This window comes from Chelmon rostratus, chromosome 13 (assembly GCF_017976325.1).
Source record: "Chelmon rostratus isolate fCheRos1 chromosome 13, fCheRos1.pri, whole genome shotgun sequence".
Classification (NCBI taxonomy): domain Eukaryota; kingdom Metazoa; phylum Chordata; class Actinopteri; order Chaetodontiformes; family Chaetodontidae; genus Chelmon; species Chelmon rostratus.
Window position 1 is genome coordinate 12,573,053 of NC_055670.1, and position 14,143 is coordinate 12,587,195.

The 14,143-nt window shown below is 42.2% G+C and overlaps 2 protein-coding genes across 2 annotated transcripts; both read right to left on the bottom strand.

Moving 5' to 3' along the window:
* Nucleotides 1-696: 696 nt before the first annotated feature.
* On the bottom strand, nt 697-2,127 carry hoxd11a (homeobox D11a). The gene is made up of 2 exons (XM_041950908.1): nt 1,520-2,127; nt 697-967 (listed from the first exon to the last, which is right to left on the bottom strand). The coding sequence occupies exons 1-2, from the start codon at nt 2,125-2,127 to the stop codon at nt 697-699; spliced, it is 879 nt and encodes a 292-aa protein (XP_041806842.1).
* Nucleotides 2,128-7,675: 5,548 nt separating this feature from the next.
* Nucleotides 7,676-9,018, bottom strand: hoxd12a (homeobox D12a). Its single transcript, XM_041951204.1, has 2 exons — nt 8,457-9,018; nt 7,676-7,914 (listed from the first exon to the last, which is right to left on the bottom strand). The coding sequence occupies exons 1-2, from the start codon at nt 9,016-9,018 to the stop codon at nt 7,676-7,678; spliced, it is 801 nt and encodes a 266-aa protein (XP_041807138.1).
* Between the last annotated feature and the right edge of the window lie 5,125 nt (nt 9,019-14,143).

Sequence of the window (14,143 nt, forward strand, 5' to 3'; positions counted from 1 at the left end):
CTCGACTTCTCCTAACATTTGTAGCCTGGAGTGAAACTACTGTGAGGCAGGAAGGAGAATCAGTCCTCTTGTGGTCTGGGGGTTGGGACAAGAAAGTCCAATAGCCCCCTATTTAGACATTTACAGCTGCGTTTATTGTACTGTCTAGACGGTTCAAGGTTTAGTAAACAACCCAGCGTTTGAAAGCAAAGGGAATAAAAGGACTATACGGGCCTGCAAGCGCCACAGTTCTCCATTGATGGACGTTGAGAAAAATCCCCCTTAATGTTGTGCTATTTCTGTAGGACGTGGTTAAGTTCATGTGACAAGTTTCGTGACTATGATACAACATTCGTCGTGTCTACTTCATTTCACACCACAGCGTGCACTACATGCGTCTTATAAATGGGCATTACACAAGGAAGAAGCCTACATATATCTCATTTAAATAATTTCAAAGCACAGCTCGCCCTCTGCTGAAATACTTGTTGCCAGTGAAGCGAAATGTATGCACACAAATAAATAACGGCGGAAATTGTTGCCAAAAATATGGCACCTTGGTTTAATAAATGACGGATTTGTGGAAAATAAAGAGTTTAAACAGGGTGATCAAATATGCAGAGGGGACCAGTCTTTAAAACATCTGTGTGTGTAGCTGCTATTTTACTCCTGCGTGTGTGTGTGTGTGTATGTGTGTATGTGTGTGTATGCCAGGTATCAGAATAAAGGATTCCCGGTGAAATATTGTAGGCGGTCGCGGTTCAGCTTTTTCTCTTTCATTCTCCTGTTCTGAAACCAGATCTTCACCTGCCGATCGGACAGGTTTAACATCCTGGAGAGCTGCAGCCGCTTCTCTTTGTTAATGTACACGTTGAAGAAAAACTCTCGTTCAAGTTCTCGGATCTGGTATTTGGTGTAAGGGCACCTCTTCTTCCTGGACTTGGTCGATGAACCTGCGAAGGAACAGAAAACGTGAACATTTGACGATCTTATCAGTCCGAAAATGTGGAGTGCGCCACAGCTAACAGGTTGACAAAGACATTTATTTAATTATATCTGCACAAAGAGGCCCCGCTCACTGTCACACACACACACACACACACACACAATGAGAGAGACAACAGAAGGATTTGCATCAAAATGAATTTAAACTGCACAATTGTATGCAGAAGATGGTGTATGCAGGACTGTTGCATTATATTCCTTTAAAGTGTTGTTATAACAACACCAGCACAACATTCTCGATAAAATGAACTTTAATAAAAAACGATTTCTAACTTTCTATGAATACAAATCAATTCCAGCGAGGCCATATTGTTATTAGACACAAGGCAACCTTTAAAGTATGGTTACTTTACCGTTTCCCATTGTAAATACATTTACAACCGTAAAGTAAATCTTATTGGGATATAAAAGCTTTTGCATGCTTATAAAGAGGCACATCACCCTGGACGGCCACGGCGGTGGACACAGCGCAGTCCAGACACCCTATTGTCTAAATTACACACCTTATGTCGGAGACAAAGAGGAAAATAGCGACTTACTCTGTTGGCTGCTCTTGTCGCCGCAGTTGGAGGATGAGTCCTCGTCGACGCTCCCGCACGGGTCAGCTTTGTGCTGCTCCAGCTTGGTCAAAGCCTGGTTGGTATTCGCAGCATCTCCGGGCAGAGCAGAGTCTGCCTTTTGTTTGGGGGGCTCCGCGCTGGGCTTGTCCGCGTTAGGAGTGTCCAGAAACTGGTCGAAGCCCTGGGGAAGGACCCCATTTCGGCCGACGCCGGTGAAGAAATTGCACGGCGAGCTTGTCCCCCCGTGGTGGCCGTACAAGGACTCGTTTTTGAATATCACGTCCGACCTGCTGCTGGAGGACTGGAGCAAGTCCCGGTGCATTATCTCGTCCGTTGAGTAGTACGACGCGTAATTGCTCCTGTAGTGCCATTTGCTGGGATGGTCCAGTCCATAATCCCTAAAAGCGACTTCTCGAACAGGTTGGACTTGGGCTATGTTGGGAGAATAGGGGAAATTAACCTGACACGAAGTGGTCTGCGGTAAAAAGGAGGAGACTGATGTAAAGTCGGGCGTCGAAACGTAATAAGTGCAGCTCGGTAAATACATATTTGACGCACAGCTGCGATCATCGTATTCCGTCATATCTCTTCTTCCCTTTTCCTCTTTGCAACATGCAGAGGAAAGGAATTGGCAGCTTGACTGTGTTCAACTTTGTCCATCTATAGCACCACGGGCGTGTGGAAAGACCCCGCCAGGGAGAAAAAAATCGGAAACGTAGGCAGACCTGCAATACATCTTGATCGATTCTTGAGGTAATTGTGTCATGTGATCCAGCCAAGAAATTACCATACATCAATATCAGTCATTAAAAACTGTCCGGAGAAACTCATGTGAGCGCATGCAAGAGACTTCATTGGCTGCCTGGCTGCAGAGGAAACTCCTCTCCAGCCTCCTTGCCCTATAGCTCACGGAAAAAAAGACATTTGTGAACCACCGCTGGAATATTTAATTGAAAGCTTTACAGCAACATCATCTTCGTCGCGTAATGGCATGTAATGACAGCCACACGCGCTCATTCGCCAATAAATTTGCGCGCTTTGGAGCGATCATCGCCGCTGTTTAGTAGCAACAGTTAGGTCGGAAAGATTGAAGTTGACCCCCGCGTTTAATGCAAAGCTTGAGGAGGACGGCACCGAGGCCACCGTGCGTGCACTTCCGCCGTACAGTTAAACCAGAAGCCTCCAGAATAACATGTGATGTCCGATTTTATGCAGATAAACGAGGGTTCGTTGCGCATAATCACTGTGCGGCATGACGGTTGGAGGGCATTTAAGTACACGAAAACAAACGCAGCGGGAAAAGATTTTAATTCATTGTCAGGCACAGTCCTCTCTGCCTGCAGTAGAGGTGCAAAAAGAAAAGCTCAGGCAGCACAAAAGAAATCAGAAAACCACAAAAATCCTCTGCTGTAAGACATGATTTTAGAAATCCTGCTGCAAAGCGTGCAAACGAGCCCATGTGTGCCTCAGCTTTAAATTCCCTCTGTAGTAGAATATCAAAACACCGTTTGCTGCTTGTTTTTTTTCACTTGTTACACCCTTAATAATAAATGCAGATGAACACGCGTGGAGGCTGCCAGATAACACAGCCTACGGTCTGCTATTGCAAACGCAGAAAAGTTGATTTTGGATGCGGCCAAAAACATAAGCTAAGTCAATCGCAAGCATGAACTCACTAAGCACATCATTCAGCATGGCCAAGTCCACAACAACTGGCTTTGACCGTCTGTGGTCTAGGTGATGTCCACCAAGCGTTCACCAGCAAGCCCTCTGCGCCCAAACCGCTTTATTGCGCGGAGGCAGCCGTGCCTCCAGTGTTTAGGCCCTCTGCTCGGTGGGGAAATTTGGAGTTAAAACACTGGTGAACGGATGCCACATGTCTTCAAGCCTCGACCAGTATTTTTTGTTTGCCTTCTGTGAGTATGGCTTTTATGTTTATCGCTCGTGAGAAAGTAGAAAAAGGAAAGACAAGCGTTGAGAGAAAACCCTGATAGATTTTGCAGGCCTGATACTGGACATTGACCACAGAACTATCATGCGAACTGTGCACCTCCAGGAGAAAAGCAACAGCTCTGATTTGAAGGCCAGCGTTGTAGTCAAAGGGCGAATGAGTCTGAAGGTCACACGCACTGTGGAGGAAGCTTTGAAGGCGACTGGGTTTATTGTTATTGGGGGTAAAATCAGCTCTGTGGCCGGGCTCTCTGTGTCCAACTTTCGCCCCACTTCATGTTGGAACCTCTCCCGCAGTTAGCAGCGTGCAGAGCAAAATGTGTGTTTATTACAAAAAAAAGAAGAAGAAATCAGGGTGGAAACTGAACATTTCTTTGAAAACTAATCCACCCGAGACACCACCGTAAAGACTGCAAAAAAACACAACTTTACGCATCACCAGGCATGAACAGTACTGCGATTAAATGTCAGAGAACGCAAAGATCGTGTAAGACTAAAGTACTTTAAGTTCTCCAACAAACAGACCAAGTCCAGGCGACCTGTTACTTGTTGCTAGTCTGTTTCTTTTAGGTTGTGACTTTTGTTGTCTCAGCCAAACTGTGTGCTGTGATTTTGAAATTTGAAACGTCATTATTATTATTATTATTATTAGTAGTAGTAGTAGTAGTAGTAGTAGCAGTAGTAGTAGCAGTAGTAGTAGTAGCAGTAGTAGTATTCGCACCTTTTCCATAGGAGATATATATATATATATATATATATATATATATATATATATATATATATATATATATATATATATATATATATATATATACTGCAATGTTTAATGTTAATGATAATAAGTAGAAATAATAAACTTTATTTATAAAGCACATTTCAAACCAGCGTTACAAAGTGCCCTACATGTTTGAACCAGGAACAAAAACAAGTCAGGACTGCGCTGAAGCAATAACAACGCAACGCAATGAAACGGAAATAAACTCGAATAAAATCATGTTCTTGGCGAAAACTGTGACATCAAATATATGCGCTCAGCAAAAACAATTTATTTACACGTTCGCTTCAACATTTCACATGTCAGATTACTAAGCAGAAGGAAGTTCTGAGGGACCAAACTTTGATTCTAGCTTCAATTGTCGTGGTTGCTGAGAAGGATATTTTGTGCGTAATGTGAACTCTAATACCACAGTTTTCCCAGATAGATAAGAGAGGCTGCTTCAGAACTGTTCAGATTGGTCAGATAAATTGATATTTAGTGAAACTACTTTCTAGATCCTCACAAAGAAGTAGCTTAGTGCTGATATTGGGGGAAGTAGCGATGCACGACCTACTAACTTGACCTTAACTTTGTTTTGGCGCCCCCACTATCTTAAGCAGCCTGAGCTGTAAGACGCTGTCTGGCTGCGTTTGGCTGTAAAACAATAAAGCAAAAAATAGTGAAGGAAAACGCTGCGTATCGGACGCGCAAAAAACTCAGTGTGTCCGTTCAAAATAGTCTGAGCCATAAAAACTAAAGGTAGGTGAAACATGTTGTGCGGGAAGGATTTTAAGCTGAGAAAAAAAAAAAAACAGACTGACCTCCAGCTGGAACACAACAGGCCCGCAGCGTATGAGCGCATGTGTTTGCAGATGGTGTGCAAAATGATAGAAACAGAGCAAAGATCGCGCCAATAAAAAGACACGACATTTAGCCCTGCAAAATAAAAGAGCAAATGTGGGAAAGAACAGAGGTCGAACAGTCACTCATGGTGGAACCATCTCCTCGCGTTTCATTACAAATTGCTGGGTTGGAAATGTCTCACTGACTTTCGTGAACCTTTAATATGCCTGCAGTGTCATGCTCTGCAGAGAAACATAGATGCAGTGATGATGACGTGACGATGATGTAACGAGAGGGCGCATTAATAGATTCACTGTCTGATGGTCTGTTGGCGGTTTGTTATTCAGTGATGGCTGCAGCTTGGGCCTCTGACTTTAGAGATTGTGATCTGCACGCTTAAACTTTGTCAATGCTCAGCGACAATGGGGGGACAACAACAACTTGGTTCGGTAAACAACAACCCAGGTAGACGTGCCTGTAAAACACACACACACACACACACACACACACACAGAGAGAGAGAGAGAGAGAGAGAGAGAGAGAGAGAGAGAGAGAGAGAGAGAGAGAGAGAGACACACACCATATACACACACACACACACAGAGAAACACCAGCAAAATCGCTTCTAGTGCGCACAGAGGAGGCTGCTTTTGGCGTATTAAATTCATAAAACATCACCGGGACATTAAAGGATGCGTTATGACTTCTGAATTACACCAGATCCATCTGGCCGCACCAGCCTCCCACTGAAAAGTGGAGGTTTTTCCCTGTTGGCGTGAGCTGCTGCTGTGCTGTATATTTGCTGTGAGCGAGGCGAATAGCAGACACAAGAGAACATGTGACTAACATTGAAGAAAGTACGCCAATATATATTTAAATACCATAACAACTCATTCATCGTACTTTGATTTTAAAACATCTAGTCACAGTGCTTTGACTGGATTTTTATTAGTGATTTGTTAATGTATGTAGGCTACAAGTAAAAGTAGACGTATGATTATGACATTAATTGCTACAGCGGCCGTTGATTTAGTTCTAGATATTAAACAAATTTGAATTCTCTCTTCCTGAAGCTACATGACAGCGATAAAGGCAGATCTTAACTGCAGAAATAGCTGGATTTCATTTTAAAATGAGTCGGCGGTCGTTTCTCAGATACATGTGATTCAAAGCATCTGTTTATAAAGGCAACAAATGCTCCCATGCACACACGATGAATTTATGAAGTGTGTAGTGTTCCGTTTATCTTACGGAAAAGGCAGCAACAGTCGCTCACGCTGCCTTTCCACCGCTGGGAGAAAATAATCCCCATATTTGTAAAATCAGTGAGTGTGATTTGGTGGGGAAGGTGCAGACTTCTGACCCCTTTCACATATTCACGCTGATAATGATCATCTACTGAGCGACTGATCGAATGATCGTGAATACGACTACAGCATTCAAACTTAAACTAGATTAAATCCACTCATACTGTTCACAGTGACTCACGTGATGCACATACACTTGTGTACAGCTCATTTAAAAATTCTTTATTTACAAATTTATCAGGTTACAACCATTTTTACAAAATCTCTCGTCCGTGCGTAAAAGGGTGGGTGCGTCCTGATACCAACAGCATGCTTTCTAGAAAGATTCAAAAATCCGCTCAATGCGAAGTGAAATATTCTTTCAGTAATTATGCATTCATGAAGACTGGATCTACAGAGCAAGAGTGATGCTTCTGATCCGTGCCTTTGCAGTATTACATCCACGTTTGCATAGCAACACGAAACCGGGTCTGACAACAACATGAATCCACGTTTATTTCATACAGTTATAACGTATTTTGAACTAACACCATCAGAATGTTTCACATCCACAAACTCACTTTTTTTGTTTTTGTTTTTATTTTTAGACATTTGAAGAAAACACATTCTAGCACTAAATGCGGCGCAAATCTTTTCCTCCGCAGACCGTGCGGGACTGTGGACGCGGCCGTGTAGAACAAAAGCTAAATAACTTTTCTTATTTAATCAGATTTAATGTCTTTTGGGGGGAAAATATGCTTTTAATTGAACAAGAGCAATTAGGAAACAGACATGCAATTATAACATATTTTGACTTCTGTGGATTTATCCGCCCGTAAACGTTAACTTGACTGTTTGCTTCCACATTAGGCCTACGCCACACGCGCAGGCCATCATACAAAACACACACACACAAAAAAAAACATATAGAACCATATTCCTGTTTAAACAGGTTTGAAATCTGAACAGGATAAGAAACATTTAGGTTTAAAGGTTTATCATTATCCAGCGGCTAAAGGCCAACCAGGAGCGAGGGCCCAGTGCGCATTTGGAGACCAGCTGGGTAGAATCTACGACCTGCAAAGCGTTTCTTTATCACCATTAATATCAGTGAAGATGCTGGGACTGGATAAAAATGTAGCCTATTGTGTGACAGTAAAATAAACCTTGTATACACATTTATAAATACAAGTCCATGCCACCGACCGGAAGGCCCCTGTGATGCGCTGCAACATTCATAGTACAGCGCAGCATATTTTCTGTGCGCTGCTGGTCATGATCAAGTCCAAAGGTCATCAGTACGCGGAGAAAGCTTGCTCGCGCATCATCAGTCGTTTCTTCTTCATCCTCCGGTTCTGAAACCATATTTTCACCTGTTGGTCGCTCAGGTCCAGTCTGTCTGACAGCTCCTTTCGTTTCTGTCTGTTGATGAATTCATTCATCATAAATTCATTCTCAAGTTCAGCCAGCTGTGGCTTCGAGTAAGGCTTTCTCTTCTTTCTGGTTTTCACTTGTGACGAGCACCAAGGGGCACCTGGAGGGAGCAGAGGTAGAAACAAGTTTTATACTTTAAATTAACACCAAGTTCAGCTACACTGATAGAAACTACAGGGAATGAACTGCTCCCAGCGGCACTGCGTATTACTGCTGCTCATTTCTTACAAATGTAAAAATGGTTTAATAACAGTAAATAGTAGAAGTCAGGCCTCCTGTATTTATAGGAAAATAGGGCTGCTATTACCATGAACACCAGGCACGGTAGCCTCTGTGAGGATATTATGGGAATATTAAAATAATAATGACGCCACAGGACATATAAACGGATCATAAAATAGTCACAGACAGTCATATGAACTCATTATATGATGTCACACACAAAATACAAGGTCTCCACATAGCTCCCAAATGTGGCCAGTGGAAATGTATTAGACTTTTATAATGATGTGACAAAAGGAAGCTTGAAATAAGACACAATAAGAAGACGCACAGCTCTACTAAGCAGCAGATTATTGTGTTATCATCATGGATTTGTATAGGCACTACAACAGAACAGTGGTATAAAACAAGCTGCTTAACCTTCTGCAAAAGTCGTCCTGGAGCATGTGTGACTCGATGATGGGTGAATGGGATTCTGCTCCTGTTTGGCGCCGTTCACATGCAGCGGACCTGCCGAATCCGGATCGAGCTGGGCCGCAGAGCCGTGAGACCGGTTGTCCAGATCTGAGTAACCGCGGTCAGCGGCGGTCCCGTGCTCCGCGGCGTAAGCTTCATCCGGCCTGCCAGTCTCCTCCGCCTTGTGGCTGGTGCTCTGGAAGCACCGAGCCGACTCCTCCAAATGCGCCTTGACGTGGCCGCCGGAGGCGTTCGAATTTATGGATACCGAGTTGGCCAGAAACGGCGGACAGTAGCCTCCGAAGGCGCGGCTCTGTGGCGGTGCCGCTGGTCCAGACGTGCACGAACTTGAGGAAGTCCACGGGAGCGTGCACACCTCTCTCCTGTTGTAAGGGAGCTGATGCAGCCCGGGTATGTGGGCTCCATTGCCCCGCAAGTTGGAGAAATAGAGCGACTCAGGGGGCGCAAAATTCAACAGAGAACCAACATAGCCGGGATTTAAAGGATTCCGCTCACACATCTCCATGGAGCTTTCCTCCAACGCTTCTTGCGAACCTTTTAGCAACTCCTGAAGAATAAAGGGTAGGTAATTGTTGATTTGTTAATACGGCGTCACGTGATATGCAAAATATGTTGTTCCGCCCCACCCTTGCTCTCAATACTGCAAAGCAAAATACTCCATGAGGAAATATTTTGGTATTGGGTGGGTGGGGGGATGAAATTCTAACCGCCTGTTCAGGCAGGAGTATCTTAAGAGTATTTGGCTTGTGTCAATTTCAGTGTCAGGAGCTCCTATATGAAAGCGCATGCACGGGTTTCATTTGTGCTGTGACATGAAAAGAACAAGGTGACCCTATGGACAGATCCATACTGTATGAGGGTAAATGCCTGGAATGCACCACGGAAGACCAGAGACAATGCACGCCCACATTTGTTAGCTTCATGAAATAGATAGATAGATAGATAGATAGATAGATAGATAGATAGATAGATAGATAGATAGATAGATAGATAGATAGATAGATAGCAGCAGTATCAAAAATCCCCTTTTCCACATGCAAACAATGTCGCCTTTATTCGTGATGGCCTGTGCTGAAAACCTCAAACATTCTGAAAAATACTACAATTCGCACCCACCCAAACATCCTCGACTCCGTTTGAAACCGTTTATCTTCCTCTTCTGATTTCTTTGAATGTACTCCACCATAATCAGTTTCAAACGACTGGCAGCGACCACCTGCAGCTTTCTATATACCCTAATTTTCCTCATATTTGCAGGACCATATCTGAATGAACTAAACCTACAAGTGCAGTTTGGGTTGATGGTATCTATAAGACATTTGAGTGAAGAAAGGGACCATTAGGCTCATAAAAGCTCCTGTATGGTACCCGTACTGTAACATTACCGCTGTGAATCAAATGTTAGCACCTGGAAATCAACCGCAAAACGTTTACGCACACTTTATATTTAAACCCCAGTCAAATTTGAGGAAACAGGAACGTCAAATAACGCGTAAATGTTGTGATCCAAGTCCAAGTGCGTTTCACCAGCAGTGTTTAGTTCAGCATCACATATTGATTGCTGTCCAACAGAAATATATCCCCACACTCCTCCTATATGGTGACTTAACAACGTAACAACGTGTATTTGGGGAAGTGTGTATCACCATAATATCCCTGTAATATTTTCATTATATAATACTACATCTGGTAGCCTACTCAAACATACGTATACATTTGGCTGCTTCAGTGGGAGTGTTGTGTGTGTGTGTGTGTGTGTGTGTGTGTGTGTGTGTGTGTGTGTGTGTGTGTGTGTGTGTGTGTGTGTGTGTGTTGGGACAGGGGAGTTCAAAAATCCACTGACTGAAAATTTGGAGCACTTGGTTTTTCTTCTTCAGCACAAATGATCTGATCGAGGTGTGGGGGGGATTTGGGGATTTTGATCAAGTTCACCTACCTGATCACTTCAAAGACATTAAAGTAATTCTTAACACAGATCTGCAGGTGGGATTCCTTATCATTACATTTTATCCACGGTCAATCAGCCTAAAGGGATTGCACGGCTACTAGACGGGTTTAAACCAAAATTTCTCAAAATCACTTCATAGTCAATTTTGGAATTTGAGTAGTTGCGGCTGTAGTCCAATAGGTGGCACTACACGTTCATATATGGCCTTCATCCTGCCCTTGTTATTTTCATTGTTTGTCAGTGGCTTAATTCCGCAATTAAACATCAGCAGCAGCTTCAGTCATCACTGGAGCTGAGCACATTTACTGCCATGCGTAAAATAAAACAACCAAAGGGGGGGAAAAAACGGTGAGTATGAAAATTACATCTGTTGCAAATCAGTCATCTAAATAACAACACAGAAAACATCTGGCATGATAGGATATAATGACACGGCGACACTTATTTTAGAAAAGGGGGGGGAAAAAAGAAATGTGTAATGTAGAAAATTAAATAATACCGACACAATAAGTGTTTAAATGGGAAATATTTGAACATAACAGACATAAATCTAAATACGTGTACAAAAGACAGCAATATTAACAAATAACTATTATCTCTAACGTGAAAACAAAAGAAAACAGGTCTTTCTTTAATCTGCAGCGTCCAGTTTGTTCTGAAAACTCTGCTTTTACATGTTAAGGCGATATTCAGCAGTTAATGCAATGTGTTTTCTTTATTCTGCCGACCACATGAATACATCTCTAAATCGCATGTGGTCATTCTGCAGCCCCAATAAAGCAAAAGACAAACCAAAGAGATAAAACATGAGCCATATAAACTGAATAAAAACTGTTTATCACATTAGAAAAGCTGCTAACAGGCTAATTCTGACATGAAATGAAATGAAAACACAGTTTTAATATGTTCTGCTACTTGTTTATTTATCGGCCAAATGGACGTAAAATTAGAAGCGAGACAAATCATTTGGCTTTAAACGCATCAAAATCCAGAAGTCTATTTGGGACATGCGGGCTTAAAGTTAAGAACACAGGCTACTTTCTGCCTGATGTGACAAAGGTAGACGGTACCACAATTACAAAATCAGGGGAATTTTTAGTGTCCGGGTTTAGTGTCGTTTACTGCTCTTCGTCCTTCATGTTTAGGGTGCCAGGAGCCAAATTGAGGCGCTTCAGTCTGGTTGTTTTCCAGGCCCTTTGACGGAAGCTATCCGCCGTCTATTGTCCTTGGTAATAAACTTGCTGCTTCCCTCGTTCAAGTTCTCCGGCCTGAGAAATGTTGCCTTCAGTGTCCCCAAAGTGCTGAAATCTCAGCAGTGTTTGGAGTCAGCGGAAGTTCGTTTAATTACGTTGGATGCCGAGAGTGGGCTCATATCAAAGCTTCCACTTTGTCCAAATGTAAAACGTAGACGCGCAGGTTACAGCAGCCGTGCTCTCACTTTGTGCACCCGTGGGAAATAATATCAAACTCAGTTCTGCGTCCTGGTTATGTCCATTCGGAACATCTGAAACGTCTGCATGTATTTCAGACTTGTGCAAAAGGGATAAACCGAGAGGCCTTCAGAGGATTTTACGGACTAGGTTGACAAAGGTGTGTAATATTTACCGGATCGCCTATTTATCGACTGTCAGTGAAGTTCTTTGAAACGTCCTATAGGCATCGAAAATGATTTTTTTTTTTTTAATACGGAGAAAAGAAGATAATATTTTACGTGGACAAATGCGGGCCCATTTAAAAATCCCACGGTTTGAATATGTCACATGATGTTAATGAGTTTAGTTTTCAACGCAAATATCCGAGATGAAACTTTGGAGCCAGATGATCACACATAGAGACAAAGTTATTCTACTTATTATTAGTTACTAGTTATTAAATTCATCCGCTGCATTAAAAATGTCGGTGAAACAGCCCAAACTGACAACAACGCTGCACTGGCTTTTAATTAAGTTACGAGTTTGCACCAACTTAACGAAAAACACTATCGGCAAGGTCACGTTTAATTATTAATCTGTATTCTAAAAATGGCCGCAATGTTAAGATTTAACAATATTGGTTCCAAGAAGTGGAACTAACGTGGATGAATCAACAAGTAGCCCTGGAATAACTCAGTGAGACAATAATGAGTTATGCGGGAATAGTCGTCGAGATAATAGGCTTTTTAATAATAACATGATAAGATAATAAGCGTGTAAAAAAGGACCACTTTATAATGAATAGCTGCTGAATTCTGCTGCACAAAGCAAATATTTCCATATTTATTTCTAATTATTTAAACACTATTAAGATAATTTAATTCCAGTAATCAGTTACTATTAATATAGTGCTACATTATACTGAGTAGTTGCTAGTCGTTACTTTGTGGTCGCCTCACCATCAGTGTATCACAAAGCAGAATCAAACCAAAATAACAATCAGCTATTGAGTTTTTAGTTTCTGAACGTGAAAACCGAGGAAGCAGGAAACTGATCGACGATATTTGGTCAGTTAAATATAAAGAAACATGAGTCATTGTTGACATTAGCTGCCAACTTTATTTTGGCCAAGACGCTGTCTCACCTTTTTCTATGAAATGGTGCGTTTATATTGAACGAACAGCTGTTCTGCAGCCATGCGTAATCTTTCTGATGTGACTCATGAGTGACATGTAGTTAATTTCACCATTCACGATGCTGCACAAGATGAAACGTATGTGTCTATTAGTGATTAAACAGAAATAAGCCACACCTGCAATCATCTACCACCTTATTAAAACTGTTAATTTAAAGAAGGCTGTGATTTACTCTCAGTGTTGCAATTATCAGATGCTCGTTTGCCTCGTGCACGTTTGATTTAAGAATAAATGCGATTTTCAGCAATTATTTTGGTCCTTGTCCTGTTGTTTTTGCTTTGTTTGCATTCACAAGAAAACGCCACTAGATGGCGCTCTCACTCAAGGAAAGACGCCTGCACACAAGCACAGCTTCATTTAGCATTGAGCACTGACACGTGTGATTAATGAGCGGGTTCAGCTCTCTGTAGGCCTGAGATTTGATTTAGAGGTGTCTGATGCATGTTCTCTTCGACGCAAACAGAGGGAAGGAGGAAAATAAAGGGATAAAGGTGGTAAGATTTTCATTCCTCCTGACAACAGTGGCCAGATATGCTATGCATCCTGTAATGACAGTATGGCATTATGAGGCAGGTTTGTGGCGAAAAAAGAAAATAAATGTGAGATGAATACAGAATGGGGGAAAAATTTTCCAACCACATGTTGTGTATTCAACAGTAGCACATAGTTTTACATACTGATTTGAAACACAGCTTATTAGACACACGTGTAAAGTAAGATGCAAATTGTGGTTCATTAGTTATTTGGCTCTAATTTTGGAGGACAGAGTTCATGGTGTTGTTTAAGTGACTGATCTCCATATCTGCTTTATTCAGTTACTATAAAGACATGCAAAGGGACAGCATTGTGTACAAACTCAGGTGACACACAGCTTTAGTACATGGAGTATGTGTGGAGGAAGCAAGCAAACAGACTATAGTTATCAAAGTAAGACACCCAAAGCATAATGATTCATCTGCCTCCTCTTCATGTCCACCTCCTGACTGAAGTGGATTAAAGCTAACAGGGTCTACCAAGCAAAAACCTCACACCTGATTTTCCTGCTCAAGGCTACTTCAGAGAAAGACAAAGTCA